Below are 27,237 nucleotides of genomic sequence, written 5' to 3' on the forward strand. Positions count from 1 at the left end.
CCTTGATACTCGAATAGGGCTTCAAAAAAGATCTCCTTCTCTTGTTTGGTAAGAGCGTAGTCGGCAGGCCCTACAAGCTGCCCTGGATGTTTGCCGTTTCGTCCTTTATGAAGTTCCTGGTCCTCCCGTGCTTCGGTGTATCTTTTGTCTTTCCATACACGCCCGTAAAACCTAGAATATTCACACAAAGATTCTTGGTCAGGTGCATCACGTCGATTGCGAGAGCGGACTTCCAGGACTTTCCAGTATTCTAGCTCCCAAAAAAAAGATTTCTTCTTCCACATGGGCGCGTGTCCGTCAGCGTCTTTCGGAACAGGTCGACTGCCTGGACCCTTTCCAAAAATAACATTTAAATCCTTGACCATGTCAAATATATCATCACCACTACGGGGGACAGGCTTCGGACGGCGGTCTGCCTCGCCATCGAAATGCTTTCCTTTTTTCCTTAAGGGATGCTTGCGCGGAAGGTAACGACGATTGAACGGGTACACAACTTTTCTGCTTTTTCCCAAATATTTACTTTCAGTCTCATCTAAACAGTGTGTGCATGCATTGTATCCTTTGTTCGTCCTGTCCCGAAATGTTACCGAGAGCAGGCCAATCATTGATGGTTACGAATAGCAACCCTCGTAGGTCAAATTCTTGCTCGGTGTGCTCATCCCACACACGTACACCTGGTTTGGCCCACAACTCCAAAAGTTCATCGACTAATGGCCTTAGGTACACATCAATGTCGTTGCCCGGTTGCTTTGGGCCTTGGATAAGCACTGGCATCATAATGAACTTCCGCTTCATGCACAACCAAGGAGGAAGGTTGTAGATACATAGAGTCACGGGCCAGGTGTCATGGATCGCAGCTCTGCTCCCCAAAAGGATTCATGCCATCCGTACTTAGACCAAAGTATAAGTTCCTTGCCTCAGCCGCAAAATCCGGGAACTCTCTCCCGATGTTTCTCCACCGCCGACCATCAGCGGGGTGCCTCAACATCGCGTCTTTCTTACGTTCTTCCATGTGCCATCGCAACAACTCGGGCATGCTCTTTGTTTCCGAACAAACGTATCAACCGTGGTATTATTGGAGCATACCACATCACCTTCGCAGAACCCTCTTCCTCGGGTGGCTCGCCCTCAACATCACCAGTGGTCATCTTTTCTGATCTTATACCGCAATGCACCACATATCGGACATTTATTCAAATTCTCGTACTTCTCACCGCGGTAGAGGATACGATCATTAATGCATGCATGTATCTTCCGCACATCTAATCCTAGAAGGCAGATAAGCTTCTTTGCTTCATATGTACCGACGGGCAACTCATTATTTCTTGGAAACAGCTTCTTTAATATTATCATCAATTTCTCAAATCCCGAGTCAGTCACACCGACCTCTCGCCTTCCATTTCAGCAATTCCAATATGCTACCCAGCTTTCTATGCCCATCTTCACAACCTGGGTACAACAATTTGTGGTGGTCCTCTAACATCTTGTCGAACCGCAACCTCTCCTTATCCGTGCCACAGTCTCTTCTTGCATCGAAATGGCCCGACGAAGATCATCGTCAACGGGATCATCTCGATGCCCGTTCTTCACCTCCTTCTTCTTCATTGTCGTCCATTGCGGTATCAAAGCATTCGCGAGAACATAGATCGGTACTGGTCATCATTATCTTCTTCCTCATCGCCGTCTTCCATCATAACCCCTTCTTCTCCGTGCTTGGTCCAAACATTATAGCTGGACATGAATCCAAACCGAAGCAGGTGGCTCTTAATGTCTCTTGAGCAAGAGTAATCCTTCTCGTTCTTACATTTTAGACATGGACAACACATAAAACCTTGCTTCGACTTGTTGGCCTCGGCCACAAGCAGGAAAGAATTCACGCCCTCTCCGAAAGCGGGAGCACATCGGTTACCGTACATCCATGGATGACTCATCTGCATCATAAGTACAATTATATATGTATCGGATGCAATCACCTTGCTAAAATTAGTATTGTACGGACTATGCATATATATATAGTCGAGAAAATAGTTGCTAACCTTTTAGGATCAAAAAGAGGAGAAATCTTATCAAATAAAACCAAGTGGCATCCCTCTCACAAGCATTCCATCAAACACCTCTTGTGCACATGTAGAAAAAATGAGCTAGCATACACCTCCACCTTCACCACCAAGGAAAATATGAGGTGGGGGGGGGGGGTGGCTGCTTCTCCCTATTGTCGCGGGCCGTATTACGACCCGCGACAAAAGGGGTGCCGTCAGGAGGCGCCAGCCCTCCGACCCCTTTTGTCGCGGGTCGTAATACGGCCCGCGACAAAAGGCCGCGACAAAAGGCCCTGACAGCTCCACATGGTTTCGGGGCGACGTGGCCAGGCCATTTGTCGCGGGTGCAGGCGCGCCCGCGACAAAAGGCTCCCACGGAAGCCCTGTTTTCCACTAGTGCATTGGGATGATCAACATTTAACAAGTTTTGTGTAGTACAACAATGTTAGTGCTTGCTACCTACTAAATGTAACTACCTCAATGACTCTTGTGTACTAATTTATTATGAGACCTACATTGCTTTACACATATACATTATGTTTTTGGCCGATGATATATTACAATCAGGAAGAAGGTAAGTAGGACTGGGATAATCCCCATGTAGCATGTGTTGTGTACAATCATAGTGGTGGTTGTCTATTGTATTTGCTACATGATGGATTATCTCAATCACATGAGTCATGCTATGTTACTATGAGGCCCAATTTCCTTGTTACATGTCATGTGGTATTTGGCCGATGATTAATCATGGACGACATGGTCAAGGGTTGGAGATACCAAACCATATGGGCATTGTACAAACACAAACAATCTGCATTGTACTAGGTTCGCTAACTCCATCTCTATGATTTGTGTGTCCAATGTAAGTATGAGGCCCTAATATGTACATTATGTTTTTGTTTTCTTGCAATTAGTGGCCGATGATTAAATTAAGTAGCACAATGTCATATAAGGATGATCTTGCAACACCTAGTGACATGCAAAAATACATTAGTAGTGCATGCTCCTTGGTCTTGGAGGAAATCATCTCATAGATTATCGTGTATTATGTTCATATGAGGTTACCTATTCCAATTCGTGTGTGACAGTTTTGTGACGATGACTACAATAAGCCACAATGTAAGGCAAGGGGATCTCCATATAGGCCTTGTGCTATGTGCAAGCACGCTGCTTGTGCAGTAGCAGACTTGGTCTGTGGAGAGTCTCTTTGCCTTGTCAAAGCTACTTCATATGAGGAACCAACTTAGTAATATTCATTTCTTAGCTATTGTTATTCATGAGTCAATGATTAAAATGTGTCTAGGGATCTTGCGTAGGCTATGGACGTTGGCACTCCTGCGGAGGTTCCTAGCGATGGATCGAGCAAAAGACATCGAGGAAGGTCGTCCAATGTTGGCCATTTCCTTGAAGAGGAGGGTCCTGAGCACTTCATCAAGGTGGTCTTCCATCCTACCGTGGGCATGTGTAAAATCCTTGATAATTTTTTGTCATTGCTTGGGAAGATCCCTTTTACGATCAACTTAAATACCAACACTGGATGCAAGTGAGACGTGAAGACCAAGTATGTCGAAGCCAAAGGCGTCCTTGATCCGGGGTGGGCAGACTTTTCCATGACCACGATGATGGTAGGCTACTTCCTCATCTTCCGCAAGGAGTCTTTGGGTATCTTTAGAGTGGTCATCTTCGACTACTCCTGTTGCGAGGTGATGACAATGTGCTCGCGTCATGGAGATGCCACTAGAAGGATCATGGAAGAGGTAAAATGGGAGTGTCTGTTGCTTACTTATGTGTCTAAACATTTTATGTGTCTTATGTCTGAACTTGTCGGTTAACTTTGGTACTGTACTTAGTTAACTACAATACTAGGATAGGAACTAATTGTGAACTTGTTGTTATAATATGGTAGTCTGCAAAGTTTTCATTCTAGTGCGCTTACTTGTGTGTTTTTCGTACTCCCTCTTGTGGTGACAGTCAAACACTTGTGGGTTCCTTCATGGGCTGCAACATAGGCAACCAAACAGACCAAGCTAAAATCTTCCGAGCGCCCAAAACAATCCTTTTCACATGTTACCAAACGAATTGCAAAATTTGATTAGGAACTTGTTTTGAACGAGCTATGCCCCCCACAACCTGCCCCGTAGATCTCAAAATTACCCCAACCTACCAATCACGGCAAATCCTATACACCGACCAGGTCGGTGTTTACGGCATGCCGCACACCCCTGGTCGGGTATAGAGCCCGGCCAATTTCGGCCTTTTTCCTTCTTTTTCCGTTTTCTATTTATTCTTTCACTTTGCTTTTTTGTTTCTTTTTCCTGTTTTTTGTTTCATTTTTTCCTTTTCCTTTTTTATAAATTTGTAAAACATTCAAATTAAAAAATGTTCAATTTTGAAAACTGTTCAAACTTAAAAAAAAATCGTATTTGAAAATTGTTCATATTGAAAAATGTTCAAATTTAAAATATGTATATGTTCAAAAAATGTTCAAATTTTAAAGAAAATTCAAAATTTCTAAAAAAAATGTTCAAATTTTAAAAATGTTGAAATTCTGAAGAAAAAAAATCAAAATTTTTATTTTTTTGAAAAAATATTTTTTTCAAAAAAGTCATAAAATTAAAAGTTTCGGATTTTAAAATAAACATATTTAAAAATATATCTGCTTTTTAAATTACGAAAATATGTAAACAGAAAAAAAAAGCGAATAAGAAAAACAAAAATGAACTTACCTGATGGGTCGCGGCCCACTACAAAACCGCCGGGTCGGGGGGTGTGCGGCACCCCATCCGCACCGACCCGGTCGGTGTATGGGGAACCAGATCCTCTAACGTGAAGTAGCCAAGTCAGAGAAGCTACAATGCTATCTAGTGTAAAATGAAGAACCAAAGTCAGGGAAGTGTAGCAAACACTGTAGAATCTGTCTCAGAGCAAATTATTGTATATAATTATTGTTCACATAAATTTTCTAGATTAAATTTTGTCAGCCATAATTTTTAGTGTCAGTAATTATTGTAAATGGATAGCGCACATATATATTATGCAAGTTAATTTAGATCAAATTGATCTTAATATGAATGCGGAGAAGGAAAGTTAGAGGAATGTAGCTTACCAGACTTTGCTCCTCAAAGATAGAGGATCTCGTCCCGGTGTATAGCACCCCCCACCAAACACGTCCTTGATATCGTTTTCACGGTTGGCGCGTGGTAGGGCCCGTGAGAGGCGATTTACACAAAAATAACCCTTTATGAGAAAAAACACACAGAATGACCTTCCAGCCAAACTATTTCACGCCTCTAACCCTTTTGTGTGGCGCCTCCTTTGCAAGGGCGCCACACCTGTCTATGTGGCGCCCGTGGGAGCGGCGCCACATATTGTTGGCAGACAGGCTCGAGCCGCCACGTATATCAGAACGTGTGGGGCCCTTGCGAAGGGAGCCACACAAAAGGGCGCCACACCGAGCCACACAAAAGGGTTAAAATCGTGAAATAGTTTGGCTGAAGGATCATTTTGTGAAATTCTTACATAAAAGGGTTATTTTTGTGTAAATAGCCCCCGTGAGAGCAGATTCTCATAGTAATTGATAATTAAGGTCCAACCGAAACATCAATACGCCGTCGATCAGCTACAGGCGAACATAGAAATGGAGGCAAGGGTGGTGCATCCTCTACCACATATTTCCCGGCCGGCTCTTCCCGTTCCATGTGTAGGACTGTTGGTTGTGGCGGGCCATTCACGCAGGTAGCCCAATAAAGCAGCCAACGTTCGCGCGAGCAAAGAAATGGAGGCAGAGGAGCTGCATTTCCGCTAGTTCTGATATTCGTCTGTGTTTACCTTCGAACGCAGTATGGGTTCGGGATCAGCAGTGCGAGTGGTAGAGTCCTGCCTCGTAGCGCCGAGCGACGAGACGCCGCGGCGAGGGCTCTGGCTCTCCCCGCTGGATCTGGTGCTGGTCAATCGAGGCTACACCCCGCTCGTCCACGTCTACGGCGCCAGCGACGTCGCCGGCTTCTTTGACGTGGGCAGGCTCAAGGAGTCCATGGCGAAGGCGCTGGTGCCCTTCTACCCTCTCGCCGGCCGTCTCGCCCTGGATCCCAACGGCCGCGTCGAGATCGACTGCAATGCGGAGGGCGCGCTCTTCGTGGTCGCCCGCTCCGACGACCACACCGTCGAGGACTTCTTCAGCGACCCGTCCCCGTCACCGGAGCTAACCAAGCTGTTCGCTCCTCGCGTTCAACCGCCGTCCATTATGTTGGCCATACAGGTTCGTTCGGACTTCAGATGATACCATAGGGTTAGCTAGCTAGGTCGTTTATTTCGATTTCTTTCGCGGGCGGATTGATCTGGATGCATGCGCGCGCGCAGGTGACCTTCTTGAGGTGTGGCGGTGTCGTGTTCGGGACAGCGGTGCACCACGCCGTCGTCGACGGCTCCAGCATGTTCCATTTCACCCGGACGTGGGCGAGCTACTGTAGGGACGGCGAGGCCGCCGTGGTAGAGGTACCCCCGTGCCACGACCGCGCCCTCCTGCGCGCCCGCTCCCCGCACTACCCCACGTCCCATGATTCGCGGCATTTTGGTTCCGGCGTTTTAGCCAACTGCCGGTAATAATTGTTTTGCATGGCAGTTTATAAACTAGTGCCGTTAATGGTCCAGTAATTACCGGCGATTTGGCACAGTGCCACTAAATTTTGATGGTCAACGGCAGTTATAATTGGTGCCGATAATAGTGCGCTGGCGATCTGGAGAAGTGCCGCTAAAAGTTTGATGCGAAAGTGCCGGTGAAAGCTGATGCGCACCCGACTGTTTTGCACATAAGCCCATTTAGATTATATTAATTAATCTGCAGTCCATGTAAAAAAAATCCGCAGTCCCAGCTTGTACACAACCACCCACTCCATTCGACACGGAACCCTGGCGGCGGCGGCCTCGTCTCTCCTGGCGGCGGCGGCCTCGTCGATCCCCAGTCCCCACGGGGTCCCGCCGGCCCCCTCAACCCCGTCTGCCACCACCGACCGCCGGCCCCCTCAACCCCGTCTCGCCATCGCTGGTCCTCCGCCCGCCGCCATCGCTGGTCCTCCGCCCGCCGACCGCGAGGGAAGGAAGGCGGCGTACCCGCCCGCCCGCCCACCACCACCGCGGGTCCTCAGCTGGCCGCATCATGATCGCCGCCCCCATCCTCTGCGCCACCTCTCCGTCGTCTTCCGGCGTGGTTGCGGCGGCCACGGGTGGAAACCGGGAGAAGGGAGCCCCCTTGTCGCGGTCCTCCGCCACCTCGCGGATCGGCCCCTTCGCAGCTTCGGCCATGGTGGCAGCAATACCTTGGCCCCTCGGGAGAAACTGCTCGATGGGGCCCTCTCGATGGACGCTGATCACCGGGGTAGGCGCCCGCGCGGCCACATCTTCGACGAGCCATGATGTTTGAGGAATTGAGGTGCGTGGCCTTCTCCCCATGGACCAGCTATGTTTAATCTACCTTCTACAGCCAAGTGTGTGGAACTGACTTCAATTGTGGTATCTGGATAATTGGTGTCCAGTATGTGTTTGTGATATTGCCTATGCCGGTGAGCTTACTCAGCCCGGCATGACAACCACGACCAGACACATAGTCAAGTACCTCGCTGGCAAGGCCAAGGCGTACGTGAATGAGTCACACCGACGCTTCTGCGGCGCACATCATGGTGTTCAGCCACCTCAGGCCAGGGGACCTTGAACAATGGTATTTCTGTGCTGAGAGGACACTGCACCAAGGTGAGCCATTCAAGGAGTATACAATTCCTTCATTATTGGTGGTAGTGCTCCAAATTTCTACATGCGGTACTTTATACGGTAGTCTTACCTTGCTGTGATGGCTAGCTGAAGATACAATTAGTTGAGCATATAGGACAGAAGTATTGTACTACAAGTTGATTGCTCCATTGAACTAAGCCCTACTGAATATATGCTTTAGTGATGTAAAATGTTATCTAGCCCCATTGCATTTCGTGCTTCCATTGCATTTTAGGTTGCTGGGGGCTAAGCGTTTAAAACTTCATGACTTCCTGTTCTAAGCTTGTCAGTTTGTTTATAATTTAGAACAATTTGGTTTGGCGTGTTCAGCTCCTTTTTTCTACACGCATACACCATATCATTTTTTTGGTTGGGACAACTGAATGCCAGTTTAGGTAACCAGTTTAGCGTCATACTCCTCAAGGATCTTTTGGTGGTATGGTGCCGACGACGGCATGGCTCTGTTAAGTTATTTAGGTAACCAGTTAGGCTTTTCTTCTGAATTTCCTTTTCAGAAGGGCATGTTTGGAGTTCGGACACAAGGGTAAAAGTATTGCTTTTGCGTCCCAGAAATATTGATCTATTTGCCTTGACGAGAGGATGTCACGGGGCAGATCCTTCAATTTGTGCGTCTGCCATCTATCTTTGGACAGTTCCTGATGTGACACAAGCACTACAGAACACTGAATCTACATTTCTTGAATTACGATGGTATCATGACAAATGAGACTGAGTGATCGCCACCAAAGACAACATTCGCTGTAAGTTGGTCCATCCATGAGTCTATAGGTTACTGAATATAATGCTGATGGACTCCACTTGGACTATTGCTTGATTTACAGTGTCATTTCTCACAAGGCAGAAATATTCAGTAAGCTAATTTCTACAAACTTTACAGGATGAGGTCATGTTTTTATATGAGAAAAAGCCTTGAGAGCTGCTGAGAGAGGCCCTGTCGTGAATTGCTGACCGGCTGTTGAGCATGACTCTGAAAAATCTTCAGAGGTATATCCCTTCTTTCGTTCCTACCATCTACATTTTAAAGAGCTTAGATTCAGACATTGTTTGTCCCATTCACATCAGGACACCTCCATAAGGGAGTCTGTGGTGATTACATTTGATTGTCTATAAGACATTCCAATTAGTAAAAGGCAAGTTAGTACCTACATATAAATGAATTCAGCTGGGTAACCCATTGTCCATAAGTTGTTTATTACCCTGAAGAAAAAGTTAACATGTTCTGTTAGATATCAAGATTGTTATGGCTAGAAAATTTGAAGTGGTCACTGAGATTTAAACTAGATAATTTTATATAGCACATTGTTTCCCTTTATATTTATGATCTTGCAAAACAGTGTATGCTATAATCCTATTTCCATTCCCGCACCATGAATGTTGTAAAGTGACCATGTTTATGCTCCCAGATTGTTAGTGGGACTGTTATTTTCATGGAGTAAAATGACAAAATACATTAAGGCCATGGTGCCCATGGAGTTCTCTTCACCTACGACTAGATCTATTACAAGCAATGTAGGTAATTTGGTGTGCAAATTAGTCATCACCCTTGATACCTTTTTTACCAACTCATAGCATTTTGTATATATTTTATTATGTACATCCTGCATAGATATCGAGCACAGCAGAGATCCTTAGAACCATTACAACAGAATTGTTCATTCCACACTTTCATTGCTTATGAAAACTAATGGTGCAAACCATGTTATTGTTGCTTCTTCCTATGATAAATTTTGGTCACAAGGATACTTGTATATTTACCTCGAATCTGTGATAGATGATTGATGTAAGCTGCCACTGGAGTAGGAATGCAATAAAAGGTCCAGAATTATGTTCTTCTTAATACTTCTGATGTTCACTCATGATTTAATGTTTCTCTCTTGAGACGACAAACCACTTTTGTGGAAAAGAAACTCCATTCGTTGCTAAGGACCAAATCATACATATCAGATCCATTTACTCGCTGGAAAGAAATGGACAAGGGGATCAGTTTACACGTAATAGGAAGTACTTGTGCTAGGAAGTAGTACGTGATCTAAATCTCCGATTGCCAGGATAGCTATTAGTAAAAAAAAGGTTATTGCTGACAAAGAAAATTGCATGTGCCTATATGTTTTTAGCTCAAAATCATACTTGAGATAAATTGATGTTGCTGTCTGATTTAGCATATCCTGTATCAGACAATGCCTTTTGCTTTGATTGCGCTTTTTTGGAAGTGGTTACACATTCAAAGATTTGTTCACTATAGATATTATTTGTTTAAATGTAGTTTTATAAGTTTATATACCAAGAACTGAATTTACCTTACCGAGCCAAGGCACTGACTTCTCATATGCATATATGTGTGCCATAGATGTCAGGTAACACCCGTGAGTGAATTCATCTCATCCTCAATGCCTTCTATTCTCTACCAAGAGGTAATTAATGCTTTGCTTCCACGATCTGATGAAAGTCTGGATGAAGGTGCTCTATTTTGTGTGTTTTAGTCACATGGGATTCCTACATGATCACCATGGGCACTGTCCTGAGGTTGGTTGGAGCAACAAGATCTTATGTTGCCACTAACTTCTATTGCAATTCTTTGTGTACCTGACTTCATGAGACTAATGTGAAAATCAGCTCTCAGCCAGAGAACACTTTTTGTCCAGCAGTACGAGCTCCCAGGAGATAGTTAAGTTCATGATTTTTTTTTCGTGGTCATTGTTGATTTATTATGGTTAGTGGTCATCTGAGAATAGGGAGGGGCATGCCTTCCACAACTGTCTGTAGTCCAGATTACAAGTATAGACCATCGAGGTCCTAATTGCCTCATTTATATATACCACAATTGTCACTATATCTCTTAAATAATTGTGCTATATACCACAATTTTCAATGTATCACGTCATCCGCTGTTCTGAATTTTCTTTGCAACTCCATTGGGTTATTACTTACGTTTTCTTAATTACAAGAAATATAGAATATTTTGGACTTCCATCCATTGAGCGTTCCTATTTTTTTCCCCAAGCGAACCAACATGGGATCAATTTTCATTACCATCAAGATAGCGAAAAATAACAGGTGTTCAGAAAGTGAGCGTTTCTATTTACATAGCGACAATTGCAAAGAACGGCACGGCAAAGCGTGCTAGGTCCATCTAGTATGGGAGTACTACTCAGCCATACTCACAGCACACACTGAGTTGCCCCCGGCGCATTTAGTGATGAGATATGGGCACTGTTGAATATTTGCAGTAAAGTAGGATATGTGCATGCTTGATGATTCCGATCCTTCTTTTCTTCAGGTGGAATGCAGTTGAGGTCGAAGAATGCCGTTGGAGAGACCAGAGGTTGCCGTGGTGGTGCTTGCCGGAGATCATGGCGAGATGCTCTGCTGGGAGAGGAGACCTCGCCGGCGAGGTTGGGGACGAGCTGCTGGTTAAAGATCATGTAATGATTTTGTAATTTAGATGCTACTTGCAAATGTTGGTTCCATATCCTATAATTTAGATGCCTGGCTACAATTTTAATGCATGATCAGGTTACTGTGTTTGATTAAAATACCAGGCAATATGATAAGTGCATATATTTGTGCAAGTACTATGATTATTGCTTTGTTTTGAATAGTGCATGTAAACATAATCAAAGGCATTGTTGAAAACAGCCTTCAAATGTAATATAAGGCATCATTGAAAAGTGTAGTCAATTTTTTTATGGCATCTTGAAAAGTGCCACCAAAAAGATTCAATGGCATTTTTAAAAGTGCCGAGTAAAAGATTTCGTGACATTTTTTGAAAAGTGCCGGCAAAAAGATTCTATGGCATTTTCGAAAAGTGCCATCAAAAAGATTCCATGGCATCTTTCAAAAGTGCCGGCAATACTAACTAGCGGCATTTTTGGAAGTGCCTTAAAATACAATTAGCGGCACTTTTTTAAAAATGCCGGCAAAGACCTACCTCGACTGGAATAAACGCAGCACTTTTTTTTGTGCCTTAAAAAATCTTTACCGGCACTTTTGGTGCCTTTGCCGGCACTTTTTTGTGCCGGCAATCTGGGTACCTGACGCAGTGCCGCCCGTCATCCACCCGGAGACCGTCCCGATGTTCTGCAGCAGCAACCTGACCATGCACGACGACTGCGTCGACCGGCCAGGGAAATCCGTCCCCGCGACAGAGGTCTTCACCATCTCCGGTGACCAGCTACGCGCCCTCAAGCGTCACTGCGGTGGCGCCAGCACGTTCTGCGCCGTGAGCGCCCTCGTGTGGCGGTGCGTGTGCGTGGCCCGCGGCCTGGACTCCGACGCCACCACGCGCTTGAAATTCCGGGTGGACATCGGGCGCCGCCTCACGCCGCCTCTCCCGGACGGCTACTTCGGCAACGGGGTCGTCAACGTGTTCGCCACCGCGTCCGTGAAGGACGTGGTCTCGGGGACGCTGGCCTCCGTCGCCTTCCGAGTTAAAGCCACGACGGAGCGGCTCAACGACGACGACGTGCTGAGGTCGGCGGTGGACTACTTCGAGACGGCGGCGGCGGAGAAAGGCATGCGGGCGGCGGAGGACAGAGGGAACCTGCCGGAGACGGAGGTGAGGATCAACAGCTGGTTCCACATGCCCATGTACGACACCGACTTCGGGTGGGGGAAGCCGCGCATGACGACGCGGGCGGAGGCCGAGCGCGCCGGCTGGGTGTACCTGCTGGCAGCAGGTGGCGGCGGCGCGCGGGTGCTCCTCTCCTTGGAGGCGGCTACTCTCAGAGCAAGTTTAATAGTATAGCCAGCTGGCTGGCTATAAGTCATGTGCCATATTATTTGTAGCTAACATAGAGCCAACATGTATAATAGTGAGCTATAATCATGTACTACTTTATCAATGGATGATCCACATTTCACTCTCACAAAGTGCCTAGGAGCACGTGCTAGAGCTGGCTCTTGCATGAGAGCCCACTCCTCTTCTCTCTCCTCCTCTCTCTCCTCCAACTAAGCATGAATATATTATTTTAATCCTTATAGCCAGCTGACTAGGACTTATTATACTTGCTCTCAGGAAGTTCGAAGCTGTTTTACGCAGCGTTCTAGCCAGCGAACGTGCTAGACTGTGACGACCAATGGCTTTGCTCCCGATTGTCATGGTTTTTTGCTTCACTATCCTATAGGCCTATACCCCTTCGTGGGCCAATTTATTCCTCAAACTTTAGTATTAATTCATATTAGTTGACTCTAATATGGATGTATCTAGACACATTTCAGTTTTAGATACATCCATATTGGAGTCAATTAATATGAATCGGAGGGAGTACTTCCTCTGATTCATATTAGTTGACGCTAATATAGAAGAGTAGTAAGAGGAAAGAGAAGAACACACATCCGCGCGTCTCATCATACCCAGCATGCAGTCCCATGTGCGTAGCTCCATCCAGGCGTTTTTCGGTTTCATCTTCTAATTTACCTTATCTCTAAAAGAGCTTTCTTAGTCTCGAAATCTTGCACTACTATGTAAATCGCAAACATCATAATCTTTCTCGGAGGAAGAACATGTAGTATACCAAAGGGTTACTCTAACCATAGCCGGATAGCTGGGGTGCTGCGATCAATTCAGAAATGTGCAGACCAAGGAGTATGGTAGCAATTGGTCATTCCGGCGATAAAGTGTGCATTATTCGTTGTATATTTAAATAATTATTGTGTGACAACCTGCAACAATTTGCATTGACAAAGGTAGTTGGCGTGTTGCTGTGACCACGTGGCAGCTATACTATAAATTTGAATTTATAGTATTTTAAACTCAGATATATATTAATTATACATATCTCATGCTCCGCGCTTAACATTAAAAATGAAGTGGTTCTCTTGGCTGTTTATGTATATTATATACTAGTACAATGAGCAAGTGGGGGCAGTAAACCGATCATAGGGAATCTTTCAACCTCCTGCTTCCTTCTTTTTTAGATTTTCATTTTTTCCTTTTTTGGATATTTTGATTTTCTTAATTGGGCTGATGAGTGGGAGTCAGTTCACATCCGCAATTTTGGTTCTGATAAATGGGTCTCGCGTGTCTGTTTTCATGTTAAATTTGGGATCAATATACCACTAGTGTTATGTCAAAAAATATATACCATTAGTGTCTTGCGAGAAAAAACTCCACAAAATATGGTGGATTTCTATCCCCAAAATCAAGTGACATCATTTTCTAAATTTAGCTAGAAAAATATTGATTTTATGGTAACAATTTTTAGCTCCCTCACTGCCGCCTTGACAAGGTACTGCCTTGTGCTACCGCATGCTCCGCCAAGGACAAGAGTCGTGTTTCTCTTGGTCTATCGAGCCCAGCCTGCATCATCACAACGCATGGTCGCCGTCACCGTCATAGAGGGCCAGCGGAGTTTTCTTAGTCACCGAGGCAAACAGCCGAGCAGGACGCCGCAGCGGACATCATCATGTCCGACCGGAAGCTTTAGGGCAACGGACTTGGGAGGTACGGGGAGATTGGGCAGAGCAATAGGTGAACCACTATAGTGGTCGGCGAGATAGCAAATGTGGAGAAGCAGAACCGGCCAAAGGGTGTTGTGTTAAACCCTATCTCTCTCTTGCCTCTGCTATTTTATTTTCCCTGAGTGTCACTCATTTCCGACACTTTCAGTTTCGTCATGTTTAGCAGTAGTTAGCCGTTTTGATTCAGTTAGGGCTGGTTGTTGTGTTTTGTGTGGTAGCCAGGACTTGGTGTAGAACGTTGAGCACGTTGCTCGGATTGTGAGATGGCGCGATCAGTCGTGGAGCACGTCGTTCGACCCTTTCCCTTTTTGCATGAATAAAAGGAGAAACAGAAAACGCTGCAAGTTGTTGAGCGCAGCACAAAACCTCTCTTGTCTCGTGTTCATCCTCTCTAATCTCTCTCACACAATCGAGCTAGGTTTTAGGGAGACAATTGGTATCAGAGCTAAAATCAAGGGGCCATGGCTGATGCAGCTGGGCAAGGACGCGGCGGCGGGAGGATCTCGACTCCTCCCCCTCTCCCTCGCCACTCACGTACCCCTCCTCCGGCAGCGGATCGTCGATGATCCCTGAGCCATGAGCCGGGCACGTCGAGGGGGCGGCGAGATCGTCATTCAGCAGCAGATGGTGCGCGAGGCGAGCAGCGGCTCCAGCGCGAACCTACAGTTCCCAATCCTCACTCGCGGTGGCTACACGAGCTCGGCGATGGTCATCGAGGTAAACCTCCAGGCCGCGTCGCTCTGGGACGCCATCGAGGACGACGGCGTATCACGCGTCGACGACAAGAAGACCATGGCGGCCCTTCTCCGATCCACCCCGGCCGATATGCACTGCATGTTGATTGGTAAGGGATCGGCGAAGGCGGCGTGGGAGGCGATCAAGGTCCAGTACCAGGGGCCCGATCGGGTGCGAGAAGGATAGCTGCGGCGTCTGTGAACCGAATTCGAGATTGTGGCGTTGAAGGATGGGGAGAAAGTCCAGGACTTCACCATCCGCATCTCCAACCTCTCCGCGATGATGTGATCGCTGGGTGACTCCGTCGACGAGGAACACATAGTCCGTAAGTTTCTGTCAGTAGTTCCTACACGTTTTGCACAGATTGCGTTCTCGATGGAGACGCTCCTCGATCGTGCCACGATGACAGTCGAGGAGGTCACCGGCCATCTGCGTGCGATCGAGGAACGACTGGACGGTGACCAAGGAAGCAATGGCACCAGCGGCCAGCTCCTCCTCACTGAGGAGCAGTGGGAGGAACGCAAGCGCTAGCCGCGCGGTGGCACGTCCGGCCAAGGTGGTGACCGCTGGAAAAAGAAGGGCGGCGCACCAAGTCAGGTTGGCCCCTCACACGACGGCTCCACCATCGTCGACAAGGACAAGTGCCGCAACTGCGGCAAACTTGGCCACTGGGCCAGGGAATGCAGCAAGAAGAAACGCGACGAGGCTGCGAAGCCTCCTCCCGTGCAGGCAGGGACCGCAAACCTGGCCCAGGCCGAGGAAGACGGCGGGGTATGATCGGTAGAGGTTTTTGGGTTTAATGATGGGGACTTCCATCGGTTGCGCGTTAATTTATATGCCAACACCGGCAAAGATAAGTACACGGAAGGTTACAACAAACAGAGAAAAGAAAGGGATGATCCTGATCTTATAGTTACGATCGGATCACCACAGATACATCTGAACTTCTATCTATCTCTATCTGAACTTCCGTCAGGGTTAAACTGAACTTCCGTATCATAACAGATACTTCAACATCCCTCCTCAATCACAGCCTTCTTAATGTTGAGGTTGTACTTGAATTCTCCAAACTGCCGAGCGGGTAACACTTTTGTGAAACCATCTGCCACCTGATACTTTGATGGAATGAATCTAATTTCAAGTTGCTTCTTTGCTACTCTTTCTCTTACAAAATGAAAATCAATTTCAATATGTTTAGTCCTAGCATGAAAGATAGGATTAGCAGAAAGATATGTAGCACCCATATTATCACACCATAATCATGAAGTTTCATTTCTTTGGATAATTCCCAGTTCTTTCAATAAAGACTCAATCCAAATGACTTCTGCTGTAGCATTTGCCAGAGATTTGTATTCAGCTTATGTGCTTGATCTTGACACTGTTGCTTGTTTTCTAGCACTCCAGAAATTAAGTTAGGCCCACAGTATATAGCAAATCCTCCTGTAGATCTCCTATCATCCACACATCCTGCCCAATCTGCATCTGAGAAGGCACTAACTAGTGTAGAAGAAGATCGCTTAAAGGTTAAACCAAGACCCACTGTACCACTAACATATCTCAATATTCTCTTTACTGTTGTCCAATGTACAGTAGTGGGAGCATGAAGGAACTGGCATACCTTGTTGACAGAAAAAGCTATGTCTGGCCTGGTAAGAGTCAAATATTGTAATGCTCCAACAATACTTCTATACCTTGTACTATCTTCTGGTCCTAGAAGTTCACCTTCAGTGACAGACAGCTTCTCTGATGCTGACAGTGGAGTAGGTAGCGTCTTGCACTCTTTTAAGTCAACTCTGTTGAGAAAATCTGAAGCATATTTTTCTTGGGTTAACATAATACCCTGGTTAATTTTCTTTACCTCAATACCCAAGAAGAAGTGTATATCACCAAGATCCTTTAATGCAAAAGCTGAGCTAAGATCTTGAAGGAGTGCACTGACTGCTTTGTTGGAGGAGCTAGTAACAATGATGTCATCAACATATACTAGCACAAACATAATAATGCCTAACTTATTATATATAAAGAGTGATGTATCTGCCTTTGATGCTAGAAAACCAAGTTCTTGTGGTTTTGAACTTAACTTTGAGAACCATGCTCTTGGTGCTTGTTTCAACCCATAAAGTGACTTATCAAGTTTACACACATATAGGGTGCATTGGGATTTTCATAACCAGGTGGTTGCTTCATATATACCTCTTCTTCCAGAACACCATGAAGAAACGCATTCTTCACATCTAGTTGCCTCAAGCTCCATCCTCTTGATACTGAAACAGCTAGAACAAGTCTAATAGTAGCAGCTTTAACAACAGGACTAAGAGTGTCTTCATAGTCTATACCATATTGTTGTTTAAAACCTTTTGCCACTAATCTAGCCTTATATCTATCAATAGTACCATCAGCTTTCCTTTTGATCCTATAGACCCATTTCCAATCTATTAAATTTGTTCCCTTTTTATATGGTACTAGATGCCATGTTTTGTTTTCTATTAAAGCCTTATACTCATCATTCATAGCTTCTTTCCATTTTCTATCATCAACCAAACTCCCAGCATCAACTTTTCAGCCTATCATCGATAGCTGCGATAGATACCTAGCTGGATGGTGTGCCACACTCCTCACCAAAGGTGGCAGACTGGTGCTCCTCTCAGCAGTGCTCGATTCTCTACCCACTTATTTCATGTCCTCCTTCCTCATACCCATCTCCGTAATAAAAGCAATCGATGCTCGCCGGAGAGCTTTTTTCTGGGCTGCCGAGGAAACATGCACAGGTGCATAGTGTCTAGTTGCGTGGGATAAACTTTGTATTCCGACAAACCGAGGAGGTCTTGGCGCCAAAAATTTAAATGCACAGAACATTTGCCTTCTTCTGAAATTTTGCTTTAAATTCTTGCATGCAGAAAATCTACCTTGGAAACAATGGATCCTATCACAATCTCCCAACCCATTTACAGCCTCCGACCACTCATATCCCAGTAGACTCATAACAAAACATCTTCATATGCTAGTACAGATAACCACTTGCACCATCCACAATGGAAAGTCTGTTTTCTTTTGGCATGACACTTGGTTGCTCCCAGAACCCCTAGCCCCTGCATTCCCAGCTCTATACTCCCACCATACCCAAACCCATGCATTGGTATGTGATATTATGCAAATTGGAATTTCTAACGGCCTGCGGTGTAGACTTACTAATGCTGCGTCAGAGCAACTTGTCTCTCTCTCTAATCTCTTGCAGGATGTTACGCTGTCAGAGGCACAGGACACGAGATCACTGCTAGATGGATCTCCTTTCTCCACCAAGGGCGCATACCTGCACCTCCAGTCCCAACTCGAAGACCCAGATGTCTCTCCAATATGGAAGTCAAGAGTTCCCAGGAAGGTGAAGGTGTTTGGGTGGCTCCTCCACCTAAACAGACTCAACACTAGGGCCAACCTGTTGCACAAACACATCATCGACTCTGCAGCATGCCCAAGATGACAGGCACAAGTGGAGGACCGAGCACATCTATTCTTCCATTGCCGATTCTCAGCAGCAATATGGAGACAGCTCAGAATCCTACCAAGTGCCTCAGAGTTCACAGACATCTAGGACACCCCGCTCCCTAATAACTTACCTCGATCAGTCTGGAGCTCCATTGCCCTAACCATACTTTGGAAGATCTGGGAGACTGGGACACAAGGAACGCCAAAGTATTCCGAGATATAGACCTCACTCCAGTCTTGACGGTTAGAAACATTATTTCTGATTTCACGCTTTGGTCTCACCGCTTTAAGCAAGCGGTAAATAGAGTGGACGCCGATCTGTGGCGTGCCCACCTATCCACATGTAACCTTTGAACTCTATGGCAAGCAATATATTCAGGTGGGGATACTCTCCCCACCGGTGAAAGCTTCAAAAAAAACCTAAAGAGCAGCAACTCTCTACATCATGTTATTCCTTGGTGTTGCAGAACTAATCCCTCTCATCGTCGACCCTAACCAAACCGGCTTCATCCAAGGTAGATGCATCGCCGAGAACTTCGTTTACTCAGCTAACACTTAAACTGCTGCCATAAAAGAAATGACCCCACCCTTGTCATCAAACTAGACTTCAAAAAGGCCTTTGACTCTATCAACTGGGACTCCCTACTACAAATTCTTCGACATAGAGGCTTCCCACCCAGATTCTGCGCTTGGATACAAAACCTCCTACTCACAGGTAAGACTGCGGTTCTAGTAAACGGTGTGCCAGGTAACTGGATCAACTGTAAGCAGGGTCTACGGCAGGGGGATCCCCTTTCACCATACCTATTCATTACAGTAGCCGACCTTCTACAAAAACTAATCTCCAACCACATGTCACGATGGCCTACTAGCTCACCCGCTTTTTGACGACATCCCATGCCCGGTCCTCCAATATGCTGACGACACGCTAATCATCATAAGAGCTACACCACGAGCGGCAGAAAACCTGGAAATAATCCTAGATAATTTTGCAAACGCCACAGGCCTCTCCATAAATTTCCACAAGACCACCCTAGTTCCTATGAATGTTGACAACAACATCGCCGACGCTGCGGCAAACACCCTCGGCACCTCCATCTCCTCTTTCCCGCAAACTGTGGTGACCCTGCATACCACTGCATGTTGTAGTATGCCAGTCGTTGATATAACATTCGCGAAGTACCATTCCGCAAATATTACATCCCTCAGAGTAGTACAACAGAACATAGCAGGGTCCATAACTCATTCACATATTATTACAATCATCATACACAAGTCGTCTCGGAGCTCCTCTTGGGTTCCGAGAGGATAACTCCCGGGTTCGAGGCGAACCCAACTTAACTTACAATACCATTGTCTCACTAAACTAAACATTTATTTAAACGAGCAGCTAAATAGTAAGAGTTCGCGCTGCTCGGCTACTACTACTCCTCCTGATATCCTTAGGCTTGTTCTCCTCCGGAAGCCTCCTCGGATCCGTAGACTATGATGTAGTCTACGCCTTCAACACCTCCTGAGAGGTCTGGTTCCTCGTAGCCGATGATCTCGGCTCCATCATTGTTGTCGTAGTCCTCCTCCAGATGATTCAGACAATCTAAGCATGGGATTTAAGAGTGGTATGAGTACGAGCGTACTCAACAAGTTCATTATAGATAAGAGGTGTTTAATGCACTAGCTACGATATTAGACCGTAAAGTCTAATACCAATGCAAGTTTTTATAAACATTTCTCCAAGAGATTGCTTTTATTTCAAAGAGCTATGTCCGTCAGCCTTCACCGGTTTACTAGAACTTCATGGAGCTCCTTTCCGGCCGCGTTCGCAGTTCCTCAATCCCGGAACAGGGAGTGACAGGTCACAGCTTCTTTACACTCGCGAGAGGTGTGTTGCTTTACCCATAAGAGATCTTAACCTTGGTGCCAACCGGGCAGCTTTCCCGTCCACACTTCCTTTGGTGTGAGGCCCGGTATAAGTTCTAGCCAATCATGTTCCTCCGCTACCTCGAACACCCACCCTTTGTTGCATACCCCGACCCTGGGTCCTCGTCGGTCCCATTATTCCCGTAATTTCAGGGTGGACCCCGACCACGACAACAGTTTGGGACTCGTTAACCAAACTCCTTCGCCGGTAGCTGCAACCCATCATAGACCACATTACCGTGGGGAATTAGAAGGGGATCCCCACCCTCAAGTTGTTCCGCAAGCAAGTAACCGCTACGGTAAGCAACAGCCTATACCGTGGGGAATTAGAAGGGGCTCCCCACCCTCAAGTTACTCCGCAAGACACAACTGCTACGGTAAGCGCATCCGTTGATGAACGAGAGGTGGAAACACTTTTGACTACTCCGTCCCACTCTGGATCTTATGGTTAACACGGGTATTATGGCACAAGAATCACTGGCGACATTTGTTGTTTAATCCTAGATGGATATTAATTCTTGCAATGGAACCTCCACCATATCAACACAATCCATGGTTCCACTGCCCACCACATAGTCATATTCATAGTTATGAAAGTAGTGGTTTTGGTTTTTTATGCAGTCGTGATAACCATAGTACTTTGCAAGTAATTTGATAAAAATACACAAATGACATGAGCAAGTGATGAACTTGCCTGAACACTGCAAAGTTTTGCAGTCTGAAGGTATGGACTGACCCTTGTCCTCTTGTTCTGAAAAATAGCATCATTGTCCGATAAGGGCAATGGTTAAAGAAGCAATAATGCATGATTCCAGTTTTAGGGTTTGTTTCCCCCCTTTCCGATGTCGTTGTTATTTTATGAGAGGTTAGATACTAAGAACATCTTAGGGATACTTGATTTAGGGTAAATCCAACCTTGAAATGTTGTCAAGGTGTTTTGAAATCCAAAGGCATTAATGGACTTACTTTTATTATTAAAAAATATATGTGTGATTTAAATGATTATTTAAATCCTCAAATTAAGACTCATTCTTAATTGTCTTCAAAAATTATCTTTGATATTTTATTTGGATAGAGAATTTTATGCTGATCTATTTCCATATTTTTAATTATTTTTTTAGAGCTTTTATCACTTTTCTATTGAATTTCCAAATTCCTCGGTTTTTAATGGAATTTGGAAAAGACTATTTTGCCCCCGGGCCCACTCGTCGCTGGAGCCCGGTGGTTTGGCTAGACCAGCTCGGGTCCAACCGACCCGAGCGGTCGGTCGCTCACACCCGCTCCTCGCGCCGCTTCTCCAAACCCTAATCCTCTCCCGTGCTCTGGCGACCCGTGGTCGCCGCTGCCGTCGCCGAGTTAATCCGGCCTACTCCGGCCACCGCCGGCGGTGAGATGGGTATTAATCGAACCGCCGTTCGACGGCGCTTCGATTGATCCGCGTCGATCTGCTCTTCCCCGCCGCCGCCGTTCTTCCTCAACGCACCGGTGACATGGCCGCGGGCGAATCGCACGCTCTCGTCGTTGCCGACGAGCCTGACGCCTTGGCGTGGCCGCGTGCCCCGCCGTGGTGCTGCTGGGGTCCCTGCGCCCCGACGACAGCCTAGCTTGGCCATGGCCTGGCGCCGTCGTTCGCCCGACGCGTGCCGCCGTGGCCGCCATGGCTGCGCTGCTCTCCTTGACTCCGGTAAGTGCGCCTCCTTTCCTGCTCCCCTCCTGTGTCTGACCTTCTTCCACCTCTAGACCTACTGATGTGGTATGCTTGCCTACGCAAGCACTGCTGTGTTCTTCTGCAGCGCCATGTTTGCCTCGCTCCTCGCTATGCTATGCTTGCTGCGCTATGCGTGTGCTATCGCGCAAGATTGCTAAGCTATGTGCCCGTGAAAGCTTGCTTCGTGTTTCCTAGCTCTATCTCGTTCATTTCCATCTCTGGCCGTGGCCCTCCCGTGATTGCTCATGAGCATCCAAGTGATGCTCATGGCCTCGTTGACATGCTCCTATTCCTTTTTATTGTCACTAGGGCATACCTGTGTGTGCTTAATTCTGTCTCTGACTTGATTGTGATGGTTAATCCTTGCATACTTGCAAGTGCCAGTGCCTTTGAGCTAGTTCATTTAGTTCAGATTCATGATTATGCTCCATTGAGCTGTACTGTTGGTTTAGCAGTGTGATTCAGTGATGAATTGACATGTTCTTTTCTTGTATATTGTGATCCTTTGGTTCATCAAGCCTTTGATGTGCTTCTGGATACAATTATAAAGCCTGATGCTCTTATCTGTAATGCAATTGTTCAGTTAATTAATTATTTGTTCATGTGGTAATTGCTTGGAATGGATTCTAGCATGCTTGATCAAGTCCTGATGATCTTATGATCATCAGTTGCTTGGTGAATGGCTGCTGTTTCATTCTTGTGTCTAGCTGATGCCCTCCTGATGTCAGTGTAACACGTTGTCTTGTGTTTGTACTCCTTGGTGTTTGCTTAAGCCCCTCGTTACTATCCGCAATGATCCATTGGATCATCTCGCATGGCCTGGTGCATAGCTTACTTCTCTGTTTCATTTATCCGTGTAGCTTTGATTCATTAAGTAGATAAATGATGTGAACTGCTTCTGCAGTGATGATCATATGAATGAATTAGTTAAGCTAGAGGGATGCCAATCATATATTGGGGACCCTAGCTTCATTTGAACCCTTCTGGGTAATGATATATGTGTTGGTTTGATGGTTTGATTGTTTAAGTGGTAGAGGTTGCCTCAACAGCCATTCTTGACTGTTCAGGAAGCTCCCACATCTTGTTGGCTTGCTGTGATTACTAGATGCTTACTGGTTGATCCAGATTTGGACTTCCAGTGGCTCTTTGCTGTTGACAAACTTAAATAGACACATATTGTCTATCAGTCTGATGGAATCAATAGCTATAGGTGTTGAGTATGTGGCCAGGCTAGCTGTGTCTTCATCTCGTCGCTGGATTTCTTCGCTTATGCATTAATTTACATGATCTGTTGTTCCCTTTAGGTGCTTAACCAGTGGCCTCTCTACTCTTGCTTGCACCATATGGCTTAGTAGCCAAATGATGACACAAACAGGGTACTCACACCCTTTTGCTTCGTGTGTTTGATGCACATGCTTATTTATGAACAAAACCATCTGGTTTGTTCATGTTGAGTTATATACCTCACTCCAGGCTCCTAGATTTTGATGTTGGTGTAGAGGTTTTTCTTCAGTGTTGATCTGATGGTTGAGTTGCTTGCCCTGCTCCTCCTGATGAGCTTGTGAAGCTTGGTTTATTTCCTGGTGATTGGGAATAGATGGAACAGCTCTAGCTGTTCATCTGTTCTTGGTGTTCTTGGCTGTTCTTGGTGAACTTACCACTGCCGCTCGTCGATGGATGAACAAATGGCTAGGGTTTGAGCACCGTAAAGGTTATATATGGTGCCGCTAAGCTCTCCCCGGTCGACATGACTTGGGTCCGGTCACTTTGGTGACTCACCGATGCCGTGTATGTGTTGTGCCACATGCACAACCAGATGCTCGGGTGTTGAGCATGCACACCTGATGTGTGTGCTTGCTTGGGTGTCCGTGTGAACCGGATACTTTGCACTTGGGACATTGAGAGGATCAGCTCGGCAGAGTTGATCATATCTCGCTTATTTTCCTTTGTTTCTAACTCGCTAAGTGGCTATGCCACTTGGCATAACTCTTCTTTTGTTGTGAATATGTGCAGGGATCATCAATTGAACAAAAAATGGACAAGGACTTCATCAAATACAAGATCAAATGAGGATGACCTTGTAGAATTTAGACTAGGACTATTAACTTGTAATTTTTCTTTATTTTCTATTCTGCCCATTTATGTAATGTGTTGTATTATTCTTTTATTTCACTTATGAATATTGTAATGACATTGTAATTTGTGTGATGATCAATAAAGCTCAAAGTTTTCTCTAATGAGCTTTACTTTAATATAATTGTTCATCTTATTTATTATTGATCATTTACTTAATGAATTTCCTCAATTGAATTATTTAAGTAATTATTTAATGTTTGAATTTGAAATTCAAATTCAACCTTGGTTTGAATTCAACCATGTCATATCATTTGGAATTCAATCAAGCAAACTCTCCTCTCTCATCTCAAAACCCTAAACTAGTGAAGTGAGAAACAAGTTTGTCGCACTCTCAAAACCCTAACCCTGTAAGGTGTCGAGAGAGAAACTTGTCCCCCTTCGATGCAGCTTTTGTTTAAAAGCGCGAAATTTCCCCAGAATTTACTATGCAATGCACATCCCTTTATAAAATCTACCCCTCGATCGTCTCTAAACCTCGGGATATTACAGCCTTTCCCCTTAAAGAAAACATCGTCCCGAAGTTGTGGTTGTAATACCCGAACAGCTCGGGGTATGTTTTCCTCGTAGTCTTCCTCTTTCTCCCAGGTGGCTTCCCTCTCGGGATGATGCTTCCATTGTATCTTGCAGTACTTGATCGCCTTGTTTCTGAGTTGTTTCCAGCTTTCCTCGAGAATCTTGGCTGGTTTCTCGATATATGTTAAGTCTGGTTGTAATTCCAGCTCATCATGTGATATTGTTTCATCTGGGGTCTTCAAACACTTTCTGAGTTGTGACACATGGAATACATTGTGAACTTGTGCTAACCTTCCCGGTAGATCCAGTTCAAAGGCTAAACCTCGATTCTGACTCGCATCTTGAAGGGTCCTATGTATCTAGGGCTCAACTTTCCTTTTACTCCGAATCTCTGAAGTCCTTTCATCGGGCTTACCTTAAGATATACCATGTCTCCAACTTGTGGCTCCCAAGTTCTCCTCTTTGATCGGCATAACTCTTTTGCCGACTTTGGGCTATCTTGAGCCTGTCTCTGATAATATCAATGATTTGTTGTTTTTCCTTGACATAATCAGGATTGAACTCTTTGCTTGCTCCCGCTTCATACCAACATATCGGTGATCTGCACTTTCTTCCATAGAGAGCTTCAAATGGTGCCATCTTGATGCTGCTTTGATAGCTATTATTGTATGAAAACTCTGCTAGTGGCAAGTGTTCCTCCCATGATCCTCCGAAGTCTAGGGCACATGCCCTAAGCATATCTTCTAAGATCTGATTGGTTCTCTCGGTTTGTCCACCGGTTTGTGGATGATAAGCGGTACTATAATCCAACTTGGATCCCAAAGCTTCGTGAAGTTGCTTCCAAAATGCTGATGTGAACACGGATCCTCGATCCGATACTATCTTCTTAGGTACTCCATGCTTACTCACGATCTCCTTGATGTAAAGATCAATGAGTTTCTCTCCTTTGTCCTGCTGATTTACCGCTAAAAAGTGGGCGCTCTTCGTCAACCGGTCCACGATTACCCATATCATGTCCTTCTTTTTATTAGTCATGGGTAGTCCGGTGATGAAATCCATCCCTATTTCCTCCCAATTCCACTCGGGAATAGGTAGAGGTTGTAACTTCCCTGCCAGACTCTGATGTTCAGCCTTCACTCGCTGGCAGGTATGGCATTCTGCCACATATTGTGATATCTCCCGCTTCATGTTATTCCACCAGAATAGTTCCTTTAAATCCATATACATCTTTGTACTTCCCGGATGTATGGAATATGGTGTTTGATGAGCTTCCCGGAGTATTACTTCCTTGATTTCTGCAATATCCGGAACGCAAATCCTCTTCTGGAACCACAAAGATCCAGATTCTCCTCGGTGAAATTCTGATGGTCTTCCCTCATCTATTCTCCTCATCTCTTCTACAATGAATGGATCGTCCAGCTCGACCCATCATTATCTCATTCTTTAAGTTAACATTCAGCTCATCGGCTACTTGCAACGCCGATAATCCTTCATGGGCTTCCTTCTCCCAAAGTTGTATTTGGGCTTGGCTTATTTCCTTCCTCAACTCCGGTGATATTTCTTGTTCCACTCCTCCGGTACTCTTTCTACTCGTGGCGTCTGCTACAACATTAGCCTTCCTCGGTGTGTAATTGATTGTCGCATCATAATCCTTAATCAATTCTAGCCATCTTTTCTGCCTCATGTTGAGTTCCTTCGAGTGAAGAAATATTTGAGGCTTTTATGATCTGTATAGAGCTCACACTTAGCTCCATAGAGAAAATGTCTCCAAGTTTTGAGTGCAAAAACGACCGCTGCTAATTCCAAGTCGTGTGTTGGATAGTTCACTTCATGAGGTCTGAGTTGTCTCGATCCATAAGATATCACTTTCCGATCTTGCATGAGTACACAACCCAATCCATGTTTGGATGCGTCACGAGACACGGTGTAGTCCTTGCCGACTTCAGGAACTGCTAACACCGGTGCCGTGGTGAGTTTTTCCTTCAGAGTCTGAAAACTCTTCTCACACTCCTCTGACCACACGAATGGTGTGTTCTTTCTTAACAGCTTTGTCATTGGTCCTGCTATCTTGGAGAATCCTTCAATGAATCTCCGATAATATCCTGCCATTCCTAGGAATCCTCGGATCTCCTTGACAGTCTTTGGTGCTTCCCATTCTAGAACTGCTGCTACCTTACTTGGGTTAACAGCTATTCCATCTTTACTAATGACGTGACCAAGAAATTCCACTTGATCTAGCCAAAATTCACACTTACTAAGTTTGGCATAGAGTTGATGTTCCCTTAGTGTTTGCAACACTAACCTCAAATGTTCGGCATGTTCCGCCTTGTTCTTGGAATAAATCAAGATATCATCGATGAATACGATGACAAACTTGTCTAGATATGGCATGAAGATCTTATTCATGAGATTCATGAATATTGCTCGGGGCATTGGTTAATCCAAAAGGTACTACAAGGTATT

General features: G+C 45.4%; 1 protein-coding gene and 1 long non-coding RNA gene across 6 annotated transcripts; both read left to right on the top strand.

Moving 5' to 3' along the window:
* Positions 1-5,835: 5,835 nt before the first annotated feature.
* On the top strand, positions 5,836-12,567 carry LOC124703930 (hydroxycinnamoyltransferase 4-like). Its single transcript, XM_047236169.1, has 3 exons — positions 5,836-6,297; positions 6,399-6,574; positions 11,865-12,567. Exons 1-3 carry the CDS (start codon positions 5,881-5,883, stop codon positions 12,565-12,567), a joined length of 1,296 nt encoding a protein of 431 aa, XP_047092125.1. The 5' UTR covers positions 5,836-5,880.
* LOC124684908 lies at positions 7,276-11,496 on the top strand. 5 transcript variants are annotated; one of them, XR_006997218.1, is made up of 7 exons: positions 7,276-7,467; positions 7,571-7,784; positions 8,193-8,279; positions 8,373-8,563; positions 8,701-8,807; positions 9,227-10,234; positions 11,101-11,496. It is a non-coding gene; the product is annotated as an uncharacterized LOC124684908 (long non-coding RNA). The 5 variants fall into 5 exon arrangements; XR_006997216.1 differs by having other exon boundaries at positions 8,193-8,563; XR_006997215.1 differs by lacking the exon at positions 8,193-8,279 and having other exon boundaries at positions 7,277-7,467; positions 8,318-8,563.
* Positions 12,568-27,237: the final 14,670 nt, after the last annotated feature.

Source organism: Lolium rigidum, chromosome 1 (genome assembly GCF_022539505.1).
Source record: "Lolium rigidum isolate FL_2022 chromosome 1, APGP_CSIRO_Lrig_0.1, whole genome shotgun sequence".
Taxonomy (NCBI): Eukaryota; Viridiplantae; Streptophyta; class Magnoliopsida; order Poales; family Poaceae; genus Lolium; species Lolium rigidum.